The following is a 14092-nucleotide window of genomic DNA, read 5'->3' on the forward strand; positions in this document are numbered from 1 at the left end:
GCGTCCTGCGCCGGCTGCAGCGAAAGAGAAAGTGAAACCGGCCCGGCCCCGGCCCCGGCCCGGCCCTCGGGGAGAGGAGGCGCCCGGGCCCTTCCCCGGTGAAGCAAACCCCTGCGGGGCTGTGACGGCCATAGCTAGACTTGATGCCAGCTCCAAGACCAGATCAGCCACCGCAGTGGGGTTGCAAGGCATATAATACATAGCATGTAATGATCCTGTATTTAGACTCATTGAAAATGAGGGCCGGGGGGGCCTCTAGTCCAACCCCCTGCTACGTTACCCCAGCCAAGGCCTTGTCTAGCCAGGTCTTAAAAGCCTCTAAGGCCAGGATTTCACCACCTCTGTGGGAAGCCTGTTCCAGTGGTTTACTACCTTGCTCTGGACAGTTTTTTTTATCATATCTAACCTCAACTTCCCTTACTGCAACATGAGCCCATTGCTCCTTGCTCTGTCATCTGCCACCACTGAGGACAGCCCAGCTCCATCCCCTTTGTCACCCCCTTTCAGGTAGGTGAAGGCTGCTATTAAATCCCCCTCTGGTCTTCTCTTCTCCAGACTAAATAAGCCCAGTTCCCTCAGCCTCTCTTCACATGTCCTACCCCTCTTAACTATTTTGGGTGCCCTCCACTTTGTCCACATCATTTCTACAGTGTGGGGTGCCCCAAAACTGGACACACTACTCCAGATGTTGGCTCACTACTGCCAGATAGAGGGGGATAATCACTTTCCTCAACCTGCTGGCTACTCCCATTAATGCAGCCCAGTCTGCTGTTAGCCTTCTTCACAACAAGGGCACTTTTGGCCCATATTTAGCTGATTGTCCACTGTCACCCCCAGGTCTTTTTCGGCAGAGCTGCTGCCCAGCCAGTCACCCCCAGCCTGCCCCGGTGCATGGGGTTGTTCTGTCCTAAGTGCAGAGTTTTGTATGTGTCCTTTTTGAATTTCCTGAGATTTCTCTTGGCCCAATCCTCCAGTTTGTCTAGGTCTCTGAATCTTAGCACCGCCCTGCAGCATATTTACCCCCCATCTTGGTGTCATCAGCAAACTTGCCATCCCATTTTCCAGATAGTTGATGAAGGTACTGAACAAAACTGGCCCTAGGACTGACCCCTGGGGCACTCTGCTTGATACCGACTGCTAACTAGACATCAATGGATTACTACCCTTTGAGTCCAATGAGCCACCCAGTTTTCTATCCATTTTACAGGCCGTGCATCCAACCCGGACTTCCTTAGCTTATTTGTGAAAATGTTGCAGGAGACTGTATCAAAAGCCTTGCTAAAGTCAAGTCAAGGTATATCACATTCACTACTCTCCCCATGTCCGCAAAGCCAGTCATCTCATCACAGAAGGCAATCAGGTTGGTCAGGCGTGACTTGCCCTTGGTGAATCCATGCTGACTGTTCCTAATCACCTTCTTCTCTTCCAAATGCTTAAAAATGGATTCCTTGAGGACCTTCTTCATGATTTTTCCAGGGACTGAGGTGAGGCCAACTGGTCTGTAGTTCCCTGGATCCTCCTTCTTCCCTATCTTAAAAATGGGAACTATATTTGCCCTTTTGCAATCATCAGTTGCCATGAGTTTTCCAAGATAATGGCCAGTGGCTCTGCAATCACATTGGCCATCTCCTTCAGCACGCTCAGGTGCATCATGTCCAGCCCCATGGACTTGTACACATCCAGCTTTTCCAAATAGTCCCTAGCCTGTTCTTTTGCCACTGTTGGCTGCTCACCTCCTCCCCAAAACTGTGCTGCCCAATACAGTAATCTGGGAGCTGACTTTGCCTGTGAAGACAGGTAAAAAAGGCATTGAGCACTTCAGCCTTTTCAGGAGTTTCAGGAGCTGTCTCCTGTTTTCCCTAACGAAAAAGGGCAACTTCCTGACAATACGGACGTGACAGTGTCTATGGTTTTGCATGGTCTGCATGAATTTTAGGACAGCATCAGTCCGTTGTGGGGGTTCTGTGGGATCAGTTGTTAGGATCGTTTGTGCAAGCTTTATGTTCCTCCATTAATTTTTAAACATATTTTTTAGCTTTTAGTGCACGGTCAGTGGGACTGCAAGAGCCTGTGGCTATGGCTAATTTGTCTGCATTCTTCGTTTTTCCAAGATTTTTTAACTTAATGCCTTGTTGCTAGTAATACTCAGTCAGGGTGAGGGTATCCTATTTGAATATCCATGCATTCTGCAAGCAGCAACAATTCAATTGTTGCCCCAGAAAGACATTTTCCGTATTAAATGAAACACAACTTTATTGTCCTTACAGTGCAACCAGAACAAATTGTGCCCCAACTCCATACATTTAAAATATTTAGGATACTGAGAACGGGGTCATTGAGTGGGGTTAACACGGAGGGAAAAGGGAGATAAAACTTCAGACCTTGGCTGGCGAGAAGGGCTCGTAGCCTGTGGCGAGCAGCTTCCTCTCTTTTTGGCTGCTTGGCAATGTTGGGAGCTGGATTAGCACTGGAGCAACCTAGTATGAGGTTTGAGAGACTGAAGGAGCTGGGTCTTCACAGGGAGGAGGCAAGGGGTCTGTGGGGTCCCAGTATGATGAGGTCTCCATGGGATGGGACTAGCAAACCCAGTGGCTGCTGTGCATGCTGTGGGCTGCCAAAGGAGAGAGGAGGTCGAAGGCAAGTGACACCTTTGCCAGAGTACACTCTCCTACAGTGTGTGCCTGCTCATAATGTCTAGGAGCTATTGCTGCCCCATCACTTCCATCTATATTATCCATCTATATTATCCGCATCTTCTAAGTTTCCCCTGGCCCATATGGACTCCTTTCTCCTCCAGCTCCTTATTTAATTAGTTACCGTGGTGCCCTCCTGGCGGCTTTGTTCTTTTCCTTCTCCTACCTGTCTTTCTCCTTTTCTTGCCTCAGAAATGTGTGCTATTCCTGAACAACCCTGTGACACTTCACAGAGGCGTACCCAAGCTCCTCCAACATCTTCTTGGTCTCTTCTTTACTCGCAAGCTGAGCAGACCTTGGGGCGGGTAGTGGATAATGCTGGTCTGCCTGCGGGGGGAGATTTACAGCTGCTAATGCTGTGGTTCCCCGGGAGCTGGCAGGTTGACTGCCTTGCCGTGCAGGGGCTGGGCTGCACACATGGTTTCTAGACATCCCAGGGTCCCCGTGCACCTGGATCGTCTAGCGTTGTATGCGCAGCCCAGCTGCACATACTTTTCTTTTTAGATGTCCACTGAGACTCTGGGATCCTTTCCCAGCATCCTGGCCAGGAGTCCATGTTTTGTACCTGCCAGGTGATGGTGGGGGGACTTGATTTACTCCAGTGGTTGCAAACCCATGCCTTGGGTCCTACCGGCAGGGGCATCATTGGGATCCAGTCTCTGATCCTGCACATGTGGCATGTCAGGAGGTGCGATTGCTTGGGTCAGGGATCAGATCCCCTTGCATCATTAAGTGAACGTCTGCCAGTTGCAATGTCTTCGTTGGGCTCCAGCTACTATAAACAGGGATATACATAAGACACAAATTCGCCCCCAGTGAAGTCATTCATTGTACATGGGGGAGACTAGCTACTACTTTGGTAAGCTGATGGTGATGACGCAGCCTGTATCTTTTCCTCCATCCTGGGGTTATGACGACTAACGTTAAACATCAAACTTCCAGGCTGAATGGTCAGATTCTGCCATTCACATAGACATGATTTGTTTCTGTGACTTCACTCCTCTATTTAGAGAAAGATGTTGCTAACACCTCCCCTTCTGTATGTACTTACACAGTTGCTAAAATAATCCCTCTTAGTAATAGGCATCTTTAAAAGCCAGCTAGCAGCTGACTTTGAAACAGAAGGTCAACCAAAGGAGCAGAGACTTTGCTTCAGAAGTTTAATGAGAGCAATTGATCATAGAAAAGGGGCTTTACAGAACTATCTGGAGTGTTACAAACAGGCCAAAAAGTCATCGTCATCTTTTGAAGCTTTTGTGTGTATAGATATATACTCTTTGCTCTGTTGGTTTCAAGATGAATGTTCAGCCGTGTGCTAGATGTGGCTTTGGGGTTTACCCTGCTGAGAAGATTAACTGTATAGATCAGGTCAGTACACACACTGTCTCTTGAGCATTTTGGAGTTTAATAGATATATATATATGCAAAGTTAATATGCAAACTTACTAATAAATGGTTTGATCATGCTCCTGCTGGAGTTGCAGGCAGAACTCCTAACTGTATAAATTCTTTATTCATGGTGGCTATTGGAGTGAAGGTAAGCTTGGTTATGAGTGTTTTGTGGAAGATAATTAAAAATGACGAGGCTACAAACTTGAAAAGATAGTAATTTATGTTCTATTTAGTGTCCATTTAATGCATGCCCTTTATACAGTGGTAAATGCCTGTTTAGGAAATGGACAGGGGGGTCAATGTTGAGGTTTAAATATTGCTGGAATAATAAGGAAAAATGAGACACTTGCACTATATTTTCATCATTTCTATTCCTAGACATGGCACAAAGCCTGTTTTCATTGTGAAATCTGCAAAATGATGCTAACGGTAAATAACTTTGTTAGCCACCAGAAGAAGCCTTACTGCCAAGCGTAAGTGTACTTACTTAAAAAAAAAAATCATAATGGCTTAAAACTTGAATCCCCATAATTTTATCTGAAGATCAGCACTGGGCAGCCAACTGGTCGTCAACTGTTCTGTGGAACTGGATCAACTCCGCTGACTTCAGCAGAATTGCTCTGGATTTACGTATATGGCAGAGATCAGAATCTAGCCATATATATAAAATTCCCATATTTAAGTCTTAAAAGATACCCTTGTAAGCGCCACTGGAAATATTTTGGAACGTTGTCTGTTGTAACTGTAAGCAGTGATTTCCATATCAGTGGTTAAGAGTTAATAAGGTATGAATGCACTTAGTAACCAGAAAAATATGTAAAATGCAAATTTTTGGAGTTATATTTTTCAGGATGATTTGATTTTCTAATGATCAATTCCTGTCAAATTTCTTGGCTGAAAACAAGAGATGACAGTTGGTTTTTATTCTATTATTCTCTTTTGTTATTAGTAACACAGCATTGATATGATGATCATTAAAATTAATTTAGTCGTTGACACTTATTTCATAAAACAGTAAGTTGTATGCGAGCTGATGGTATGTGTTGTGAAAGTGGTGCAGTGGTTTTGAGAAACTAAAAAGAGAGCATATCTTTCTGGTGGTGGACAGTCTAATACATTTCTAATCTGCTGTTATCCCTTGTTTTATAGACATAACCCAAAAAACAACACATTCACAAGCATATTTGAGACACCAATAAATTTAAATGTGAAAAAACAACCTGAAGCAGTGAGCGAGGTAAGAGTTTTAGAATAAATTGTGTTCGCTTGTACTTTTTGTTTCCGGTGTTATAACCACATTGGGGTTTTTTTAGAAATGTATTAAAGGACAACCCCTATATTTAACTGCCTTGCCCTCTTTTAAGGTGAGCTCAGGTTTGGGTCACATTTATTTCGAATGGTCTTTGTCACGGACCAAACCAGGGTCTGCATCCCACCAGATCCGTGCTTTGGCAGATTTGATATTTAGATCTGGAACAGATTTTTTTTCTTGATCGTATCTCTAGCTTGTTTTTGTTTGTCTGTAGATTTCTTATACATTTCTTTTCAAATACCTCAATTGAATATAGCAAGAGACATGCTTCCTAACATTTGTTGTATGTGTTTCAACAAAAGCCACAAAACCTGAACGTTTTTTAAAATTAGTTTTGTATTTTCTTTAGATTTTTTCCCCCAATTTTTCAGCCTCATTTCACAAGTGCCGTACATGCTCCTTGTTCGTTTTGGAAGAGGAGCAAAGTCTATAGCTGTTAAATTCTACGTAATAAAGCTATCGGATTACATTGCAAAGCAAGGGAGAAAAGCCCAGGATGTCTCAGTTTCAGTAAAAAAGCCCACCATGGTATTATAGTCTTACTTACTGTATTTTACTTACTTTGGGAACCTTAATTTGCCCAGACAAAACATCCTTTGGTATTCTATGAATATCTTAGTAAGAAATGCAGGTTCAGTCTGTCAAAGGTTACCTTATCTAATATTCTACAAGGAAGTCTGTAGTATCCGCCACTGAAAATTGCCAGGAATGCAGAGCAGAGCTGTACAGACTTGATTATTAGTGCCAGTGGGTCGCGAGGACATTTTCTTTAATGCTGGTTCACTTGCCTTAAATGTTGTGTCAAAATAAATCTGAAGACTCAAAACAAAACTTGAATAGAATTGCCTGGTCTTTGACATCAACAACTAAATAGTTTAAATTTAATTAGAATATGACTCCCAGAAAAGTTTTTTTTGAGCATTCGATAGATCTGGGCTGAGATGTGAGAGAGTTTTTCCTGTTTTTTTGAAAACATTTTTCGGAAATATTATTGCTAATGTTGATTTTCTTGGTTGTGTAATGTCAGCTCCACAAGGCTGTTATGAGCCTAGATCCCAAAAGGAGTTCCAATTCTTTTTTATTCTCTCATGCCATTGCTTTCTGTTATGACCTCTTTTCTTTCAAAGGTGTTTGTTTAAGTTTTGCACTTCTGGTGGCTATTTAAAATAAGAAAAATATGTCAGAAGACCACTGGTTACTGGCTCATTTCCATGCATAATGTGGTTTTATTAAATGTGGTGCCTTTTAGTCCTCTAAAAATAATCGTAGTAGTAGTAGTAATAGTACTAGTAGTAGTAATAATAAGTATAGACAATGTGTTTCTATGGGATCTGGCATCTTATTAAAATTGTACATAAAATAATGGAAAACGGATGCAGTATTTTACATTTTACGGGTACTAATATCTGATTCTTTTTCTTCTTGATCAAGTTGATAGTATACATTTAATAACATTTATCACCTATTACACTCCTTCTGTCATTGTACTTCGATAGCATATTATGCATCATGTTTTTGCAATATCCTGGACTCCAACAATGACAACAGCATCGCGTTCACTTCCTTTAAGATGCGTGTGTGACAGATCTGGTCTGGAATGAGCCTGGGATTACTGCAAATTCTATTTCTGTTTCCCGGCTGTGATATGAGACCCTATTACTTCCAGTGCATGTGGGCATACACGCCAAGCAAATTATAGCTGGGAGATCACTTTCCCTTGCTTTCTCACCTAGAGCACCTCCTGCCCCTTTCAATCATAGAGTGAATTTGAGCTCCAAAGGCAAGGTTTCTAAGTGTATCTACAGGCCTAATCCAGGCCGTATTGAAAATGCCTTTTCACTTCTGTGGCAGCTTGTGTATAGAAAAAATTTGGCGTTGGTTCCTAAATGAAAATAACAAACTAGTTTGTGCTTATGGCACTAGACTGAGGCTTAAGAGATGAAAATTCAATTCCTTGCTCTGCCACTTAAGTTTGGTGTGACCTTGGCCAGGGCATTGCCATCTTTGTGCTTCCTTCTTTAATTGTATAATGAAGATATGGTATAATGAGGATAATATATACATTTCAGTAGTTTCTGTTTCTCTGTTATGTGCTCAAATTATGACTTCTTCAGGGCAATGCATGTGCCAGTATAGCACAAGAAGATCCTGATTTCATTTGGGTCTCCAGGTACCATTGCAATACAAATAAAGAATTATAATAATATGAAGACATCGGATTCGACAATGCCCTTAATTATATTCACACAACCTCACTGACTTCATTGTAGTCAGAAAGGGATAAATGAGAGCAATATTGCCCTGTGACTGATACTTGGGACTAGTGTTTCATGGTGGTTTCCTTCACAAAGTCTTTCTCACTAACATTTGAATTGTATGATCTGCTTAGATTTTTATGGGGTTTTAGTCTTCATTACTACGTGCATGTGTGTGGGGCTGGGTAGGGAGGAAGGGGAGATGTATCTAGGAACTACTTAGATCTTCTTGATGGGTTTCAACTGCAATGTGCTGTTTCCCTAAGAGCAAGCAGCTCCAATGACTGCAATACATCTTAGTTAGAAGTCACCAAGTGGATGACAGCTAATCTAGCCTCTCCTTCATAGATCCCTTAGGTAGGGCTGGGAGACAGGTAGGAGAAAGTAGAAACCCATTAATGGTGCTCACAGGGTAGGGCAGCATGCTGCGGAAGGTTGTGATAGGCAGACAAAGAGGAAATATTGGTAAAGGGGGCTCTGTGGAAGCTGCGAGTACAGAGATCTGAATCCAGTGAACAGTATTTTCCTGTGGGCTTCAAAGTTTCCATAGTCCAGGCCTGCTCATTGAAGGTTTGTCATAGATTCATAGACGTCAGGGGCTGGAAGGGACCTTGCAGATCATCAGGTCCAGCCCCCCTACTCTAGGCAGGAAGACAACTATATATCCATTGGTCCTGGTCTTCCCCAGGGGTGCCCTGGTGAACAGTTGTGCACTGAGCTCCTGATGCACTCCTCTGATACAGCAGTAATGAACACATGGTTTCTGTCTGTATCAGTACAGGCTTTCTTTTAACTAGAGCATGGTACTGAAAGGAATACCCGGTCTGCACTGGTTAAGGATCTGGGACCCAGAAAGACACACACAAAGTCCCACAGTGTGGTGGGCACATTGCTTATATCTAACGAGCGAGCCACTTAAGTCTGGCATTCGTTTTGGCGTATTGATTTCACTTCTGCTCACCTTTTCCCTTGCAGTTTGCTCCAACTCTACAGTGTTGAACACCCCGGCATTTTCCCAGCTTTAAAATGATGCCCTTCTTTGCCTTTTGCATCCGTGATAAGAAAAAAAAATATTGATGCTGAGTTTTTGTTGCAGGCTAAATATCGAGAAGAAGGGGAACGATTCAAATCCGTTTTCCAGTGGGATATGAACTGCAGAGAGGTGGAAACCGCGTGTAACATTCAGCAGCTGGCCAGTGAGGTAAGAGAAGCCCTTCGAGGGTACACCTTTCTGGAGGTTGCCAGGAGGCATCCTGCGAAGCGTTACTTCCCCATGCTAAATAAAATGATGGTTGGCATGCATTTATGCACAGCGTTTGACTCAGAACAGCTCATTTCTTATTTTGTTTTATAATGGCCTGTTTAATTTTCATTTGTTTTTCAAGGCCGTGCATTGTAATTGTTAAAGTGGGAGAGCAAAAGTCAGGAGGTTTGGGGAGTACCTCCGCTGCAATGCTAGATGCAGTTGCAGCAAGTATCGATATGCCCTGGCTAGCTTTAATTTACCTAGATCAGGCACCAAAAGCAGTAAACCTGTCACAATATGGACTTCAGTGTAGGCTGTTACTCCGTGTACTTTTTTGTTGATTGAAGCCTTTGCTGCTCTGGTTTTGCTCTTTTGGGCCTCAGGCTAGCAGAGTTATCTTGGGTATAGCTACATATGCTGCAATTGCACTTCTGAATGTGGTGCAGAAATACTTTTGACTCTGATCTCGGTCCTATTCCTGACTCTGTTGCAGCCTTGAATGATGAGCACAGTGAAGTCACTTATCTTCCCCATGCCTTGTTTCCTTCTCTATGTAGTAAACTAATTAGATTTGCTCACAATTAAAGATCCTCAAGTGAAGGGCACCATGTATATTATTATTATAATCCATCATTTTTCTTGCCACATTATCAAGTACTGAATGAAATCCTGGCCTGACAGACATCCATTGTAAAACTCTCATTTGAGCGTATTCAGGATCTCATCCACTTATGGTTTCCTAGGGGTTTGTTTCTTCCTAACGTCATTTTTCTTCTGACGCGATCCTCTAACAAAGTCGTGATGCAGAATTTATGGCAGCGATTCCTTTTGAAGATGACAAGTAGATATGCCACAGAAATGGGAATGGGGGAAGAAGGAGCAATGGGACAATGGCTGAGGAATTCCTTATTAAACTCATTTATGTGAGAGAATGGAAAAGGGAGCAGAGACAATGACATGATGTGCATTGTTTTAAAATGGGGGTGTTCAACGTCTGGCCTGCAGGCCAGATGCAGCCTGTGAGCCTGTGCTATTTGGCCCATGGACCTCCCCACAGGTCCAAAAATTTGGCAGCAGAGAAGAGGTAAATTGCTACTTACTGGCTGCATCCAGATGAGCGTGGCCATGTGGTATGTGGCACCGTGGACCCATCCTGTGGTGCCACACACCTCGCATTCAGGTGTTCCCCATGCTGCAATTTAGCAGTGCAGAGGGGAGTGAATGGGGGGTGATTTTTGACCCTGGGAAATCCTGGGGTCAAAAAACCCCACACAAAAAAAGCTGGGCGGCACATGCAGGGGACAACATGTGCCACCCAAAACTGGAGGCTGGCCAGCCTAAGCCATGCTTTGGCTGCCGGCCAGGCTGCTAGTGGTAGGATCTCTGCGGCTGCAGCTCCCCAAGGCCCCCAGGACTCCAGGCTAATATTGAAAAAACCCTCCCTTAATTAAAGATAGGAACTTTGGTGTAAAATGGCAGGTTGGCTGGTTTAATGGACAATGTTGGGCTATAGACTGTTTCTGCTTATAGATGGGCAGATGAGATTCATCTTAGGTAAGTAATAACCAAATGCATTGCCAACCTGGACAGGCTCAGCCCATGACCTACATCCCCAATGTCATGATCACACTTTTCAAAACTCTGAATCACGAGTGAAGAATAGATGTCACACTTGTCCCAGGACCAGTTATGCCTGTTTTTGTCCTAGAACAGAAAAGTTGTGAGATTGGGGTGTACGCATGTTGTCCTTACTGTCTGAGTTTAGCGAGTGGTTGAATGCACTGGTGCTTTTCTGCCATTGATCCAATGATCCAATCCCCAGACAACCTTCACTTGCTTTTCATGATATCCTAGTGGAAACTGCTAGCAAGTCTTATCCCGTGAACCTTTATAGGATTTGTCCTGGGACAACAGACATGGATGTCCGAATGACTGCGCTTTGTCCTGAGAAAAAATGGTATCTCCCAGGACAAATGCACCATGTGTTTGTAGCCAGAATCTAAGAAGGTTGTAGAAGTTGTCCCTTTTGGTAGCGGGATGTGCATATGGCCTGTACTATGCCTGTTCTTCAGGTAAACAGCAAATGTCGTTTTTCAAGGTTATCAGTCTGGTAGTTTCCACATGCTATAATTTTCTACGAAGAAAAGTATTGACAAAAAAAAGAAAATATATTTGTCTTGAATTTGCAGAAAAAGGGCAATATTTTGTTCGCGTATATACTTACACACTGTTTAGCATGCATTTAGCAATAGTAATAATGATGGCCTAGCAATATTGTTGCTGTTTGCATGATGCAGTGAACTACTCAACAGATATTTGACTGGAAATTTAGGGGAAATAAGTCCTAATTCCATATCACATAGAAAGAGGTTGCAGAATGTGCACAGAAATATTTTGGAATAAAATTAATCTCTGTATGCAAGGACAGAACCAAGTCCATGAACCAGTTAAACTCCAACTTTGTGTTAAAAATAATAAGACTCACATGGATATAGTTGTATTATTTTCTATTTATACAGTGTAAGTTGATTTTTGTGATGGATTTTTATTTGCTTTCCTCTTCCCTAGTAAATTCATTATTTATATTTAAACCTATTCACTTCATCTTTCCTTTCTAGAAAAACTATCAGGCGGCTTATGAGGAGGGCAAGACCTGGTATTCGGGAGCCATTCCAGATCCCGCAATGGTCAGGATAGCTCAGTCGCAGAAGACTCACAGTGATGTAAGTGGACTGACCTTTGCAGTAGCTTTATTTTTATAGCTTATTTTATATTCTGAGAGCTTACTCCTTCATAGTAGCTAAACTGTCAATAACAAATTACCAAAGAAAAAGGTGACATGGATTTGAACTTTGTGGAACAACAGTGTTTTTTTAGCCTTTGTGTGCTCTGTCTGTCTAGATATACATTTACAGTCAAAGTCACCCAGGAGTGTTACTTCCCAGTTTAGATATATTCAAAAGGAATTATCACGACTTTCAGAAGTTAAGATACAGTTCAATTCCTGGACAGTAACATGTCAGATGACCTTGGCTGGATACTAAGTCCTGCCTACCCAACATTTTCTAGCGTGGCTACCATCAGTGAAGTAGCTCCACTGATGGATAACACATTTTATTTTTCTTGGAGTACACAGGAACCTATAGCTTTCCATCCAGCTGCAGTCAGTAAAGAACTGAAAGATATATAATTAGTAGTAGTCATATATAAACTACTGCGTATCAAATATTCAGATGGATTTTTTCCACTGTAGCTGAGATTTTTTTTAACTAGGAAAAATATGAAATACATGTTCTTTTGTGTGTCATTTATTCTAAAACACCTTAAGCTTGTATGGGATATGCATTACCTACTTTGCTTATTTATTTATTTATTTTTAAAGAGGGGTCACATTAATGAACAGAGGTTTTTTTATAACAAAAAATGTCACTTCTAGGTGAAATACACAGAAGATTATGAGCAACAGAAGGGTAAAGGCAGCTTTCCAGCTATGATCACTCCAGCTTACCAGATTGCTAAGAAAGCCACTCAGCTAAGCAGTGATGTAAGTCTCAATTTTCTTTTGTGTGCATTGAAGTTACTAACGTTCAGGAAATCCTGATTTTAAATAGTGGACATTAAAGAGCGCAGCTGGTACCCAACACCTATCTTAAAATTAATCCTGCAAAAGTGGTAAATCTTTTACTTTATTGACACTTTGTCTTGGGAACCTACCTTGCCTTGGAAGAGTACTATAAGTGACAGCTTGCAGCATGGGCATCTTCTAAGATACAGCAAATTTTTGTGTAATTCATGACATAATTGCTATTTCAGTTTAAAAAACCCGTTGTGTTTTGTTTTTAAGCTTATTACTCTTATTTTCCTATTTAATTTTCATTGATTTTTTTAACCACTTATTCTGGCCTTTTTATCTATCTTAGTTTATAATGATACCTACCAGTATAATAGTGAACTTAATTTTCTTTAATGTATGTGTATGATAGATGTTTACATATGTATTATAAAAATAACAATCCAAAAAGCTCTCATGAAAATAAGCCCCCTTCAAATCCTTGTAGTTTCCTTGGGTTTCACGAACAGCATGAAGCAATGCAGTGATACAGTTTTGGTGCCATTACAGAGGAATTTTGCAGTACTTTTATACTGCTTACAAATGCAATTTAAAATGTTGATTATTTTGGTCATCGACTTCAGTAGGAGCTGGACTCAGTTTTTATATGAAGACAGCCTGGCTATATTGCATGTATTGCTGGAATTATTTAGCATTAAAAAAGTAGTTATAAACATTTCCCTCAACAGTGCTGATGTTTTCTTTACATAAAATTAACACTTTTGACACTATAGACCTATAATGGAGTGAAATAATAGAACATTTGAGCTAATAATGCCAATGAGTAAAGTCAGAATACTCTGTAATGATTAGTCCCCTTTCATCAATGGTAGCTGCACCTTCTTTTGTATTTACAGCCAACTGCTTTATACCGAGGACATAACGGTGAAAATAATTAGCTGACTCAAAGATCAGTTCTGTTGCCTTTTCCAGTCTCATGGAAGGAGATAACCAGAGATTTACTAGTAAAGGGCTTTGAAATGCATTCAATTTATGCTTCCAGGTAGAGTATAAGCGTGGACATGAAGAAAGGGTCTCCAAGTTCACCTCTGTTGTAGACACTCCTGATATACTGCATGCAAAAGTTGGAGGGCAGCTTACAAGTGATGTAAGTAAAGCAGGAGGAGAAAATAAGGAGCTCTATTTTAACTGCTTAAATAGTTTCTTGAAGCACAAAGACAAATAAAATCTAGTACTTAAATCAGAGTTTTTGAAGCACACCTGTCTAAAATTTGCTTAGCAGAGTCTGTTATTAATGTTGCTAGACACTTCCTATTAAAAGACCTGTTTTAAGTTGCTTATACCTTTCCTAAACCATAACCTTTTGAGCTGAAATGATTCATGTTTGTTTCTATCTCAGCTAAAGATTTTTTGGGGATGTCAACTAAAACTGTTCAGCCATTTCTATGGGGTGTAGGGGAAAAGCATGTTCCATCTTTGAAAAGTTCTGGTGACTTTTCCTTGAGAAACTGTAGTGCTTGCATGGTTTTACATCTGACAGTTAGGTGACTTTTGGTCAGGGATATGCCTTTTTCCTCCCAAGTTCGGACCTGTTTTAAAACTTTGAAAAACTGTAGTTTACGT

General features: G+C 41.6%; 1 protein-coding gene across 1 annotated transcript in view; it reads left to right on the forward strand.

Annotated features, from left to right (window-relative positions):
* The first annotated feature begins 3797 nt into the window (after nucleotides 1-3797).
* Nucleotides 3798-14092, forward strand: part of NRAP (nebulin related anchoring protein) — a 61498-nt gene continuing 51203 nt past the window's right edge. Inside the window, exons 1-7 of the mRNA XM_019556210.1 lie at nucleotides 3798-4061; nucleotides 4464-4558; nucleotides 5235-5322; nucleotides 8749-8853; nucleotides 11517-11621; nucleotides 12335-12442; nucleotides 13512-13616. Coding sequence (XP_019411755.1) covers nucleotides 3990-4061; nucleotides 4464-4558; nucleotides 5235-5322; nucleotides 8749-8853; nucleotides 11517-11621; nucleotides 12335-12442; nucleotides 13512-13616 — 678 coding nt within the window. The 5' untranslated portion in view covers nucleotides 3798-3989. The remainder of the gene's footprint in view (nucleotides 4062-4463; nucleotides 4559-5234; nucleotides 5323-8748; nucleotides 8854-11516; nucleotides 11622-12334; nucleotides 12443-13511; nucleotides 13617-14092) is intronic.

The sequence above is a fragment of the Crocodylus porosus genome, unplaced genomic scaffold (genome assembly GCF_001723895.1).
Source record: "Crocodylus porosus isolate Cpor-Errol unplaced genomic scaffold, CroPor_comp1, whole genome shotgun sequence".
In the NCBI taxonomy this organism is placed as follows: Eukaryota; Metazoa; Chordata; order Crocodylia; family Crocodylidae; genus Crocodylus; species Crocodylus porosus.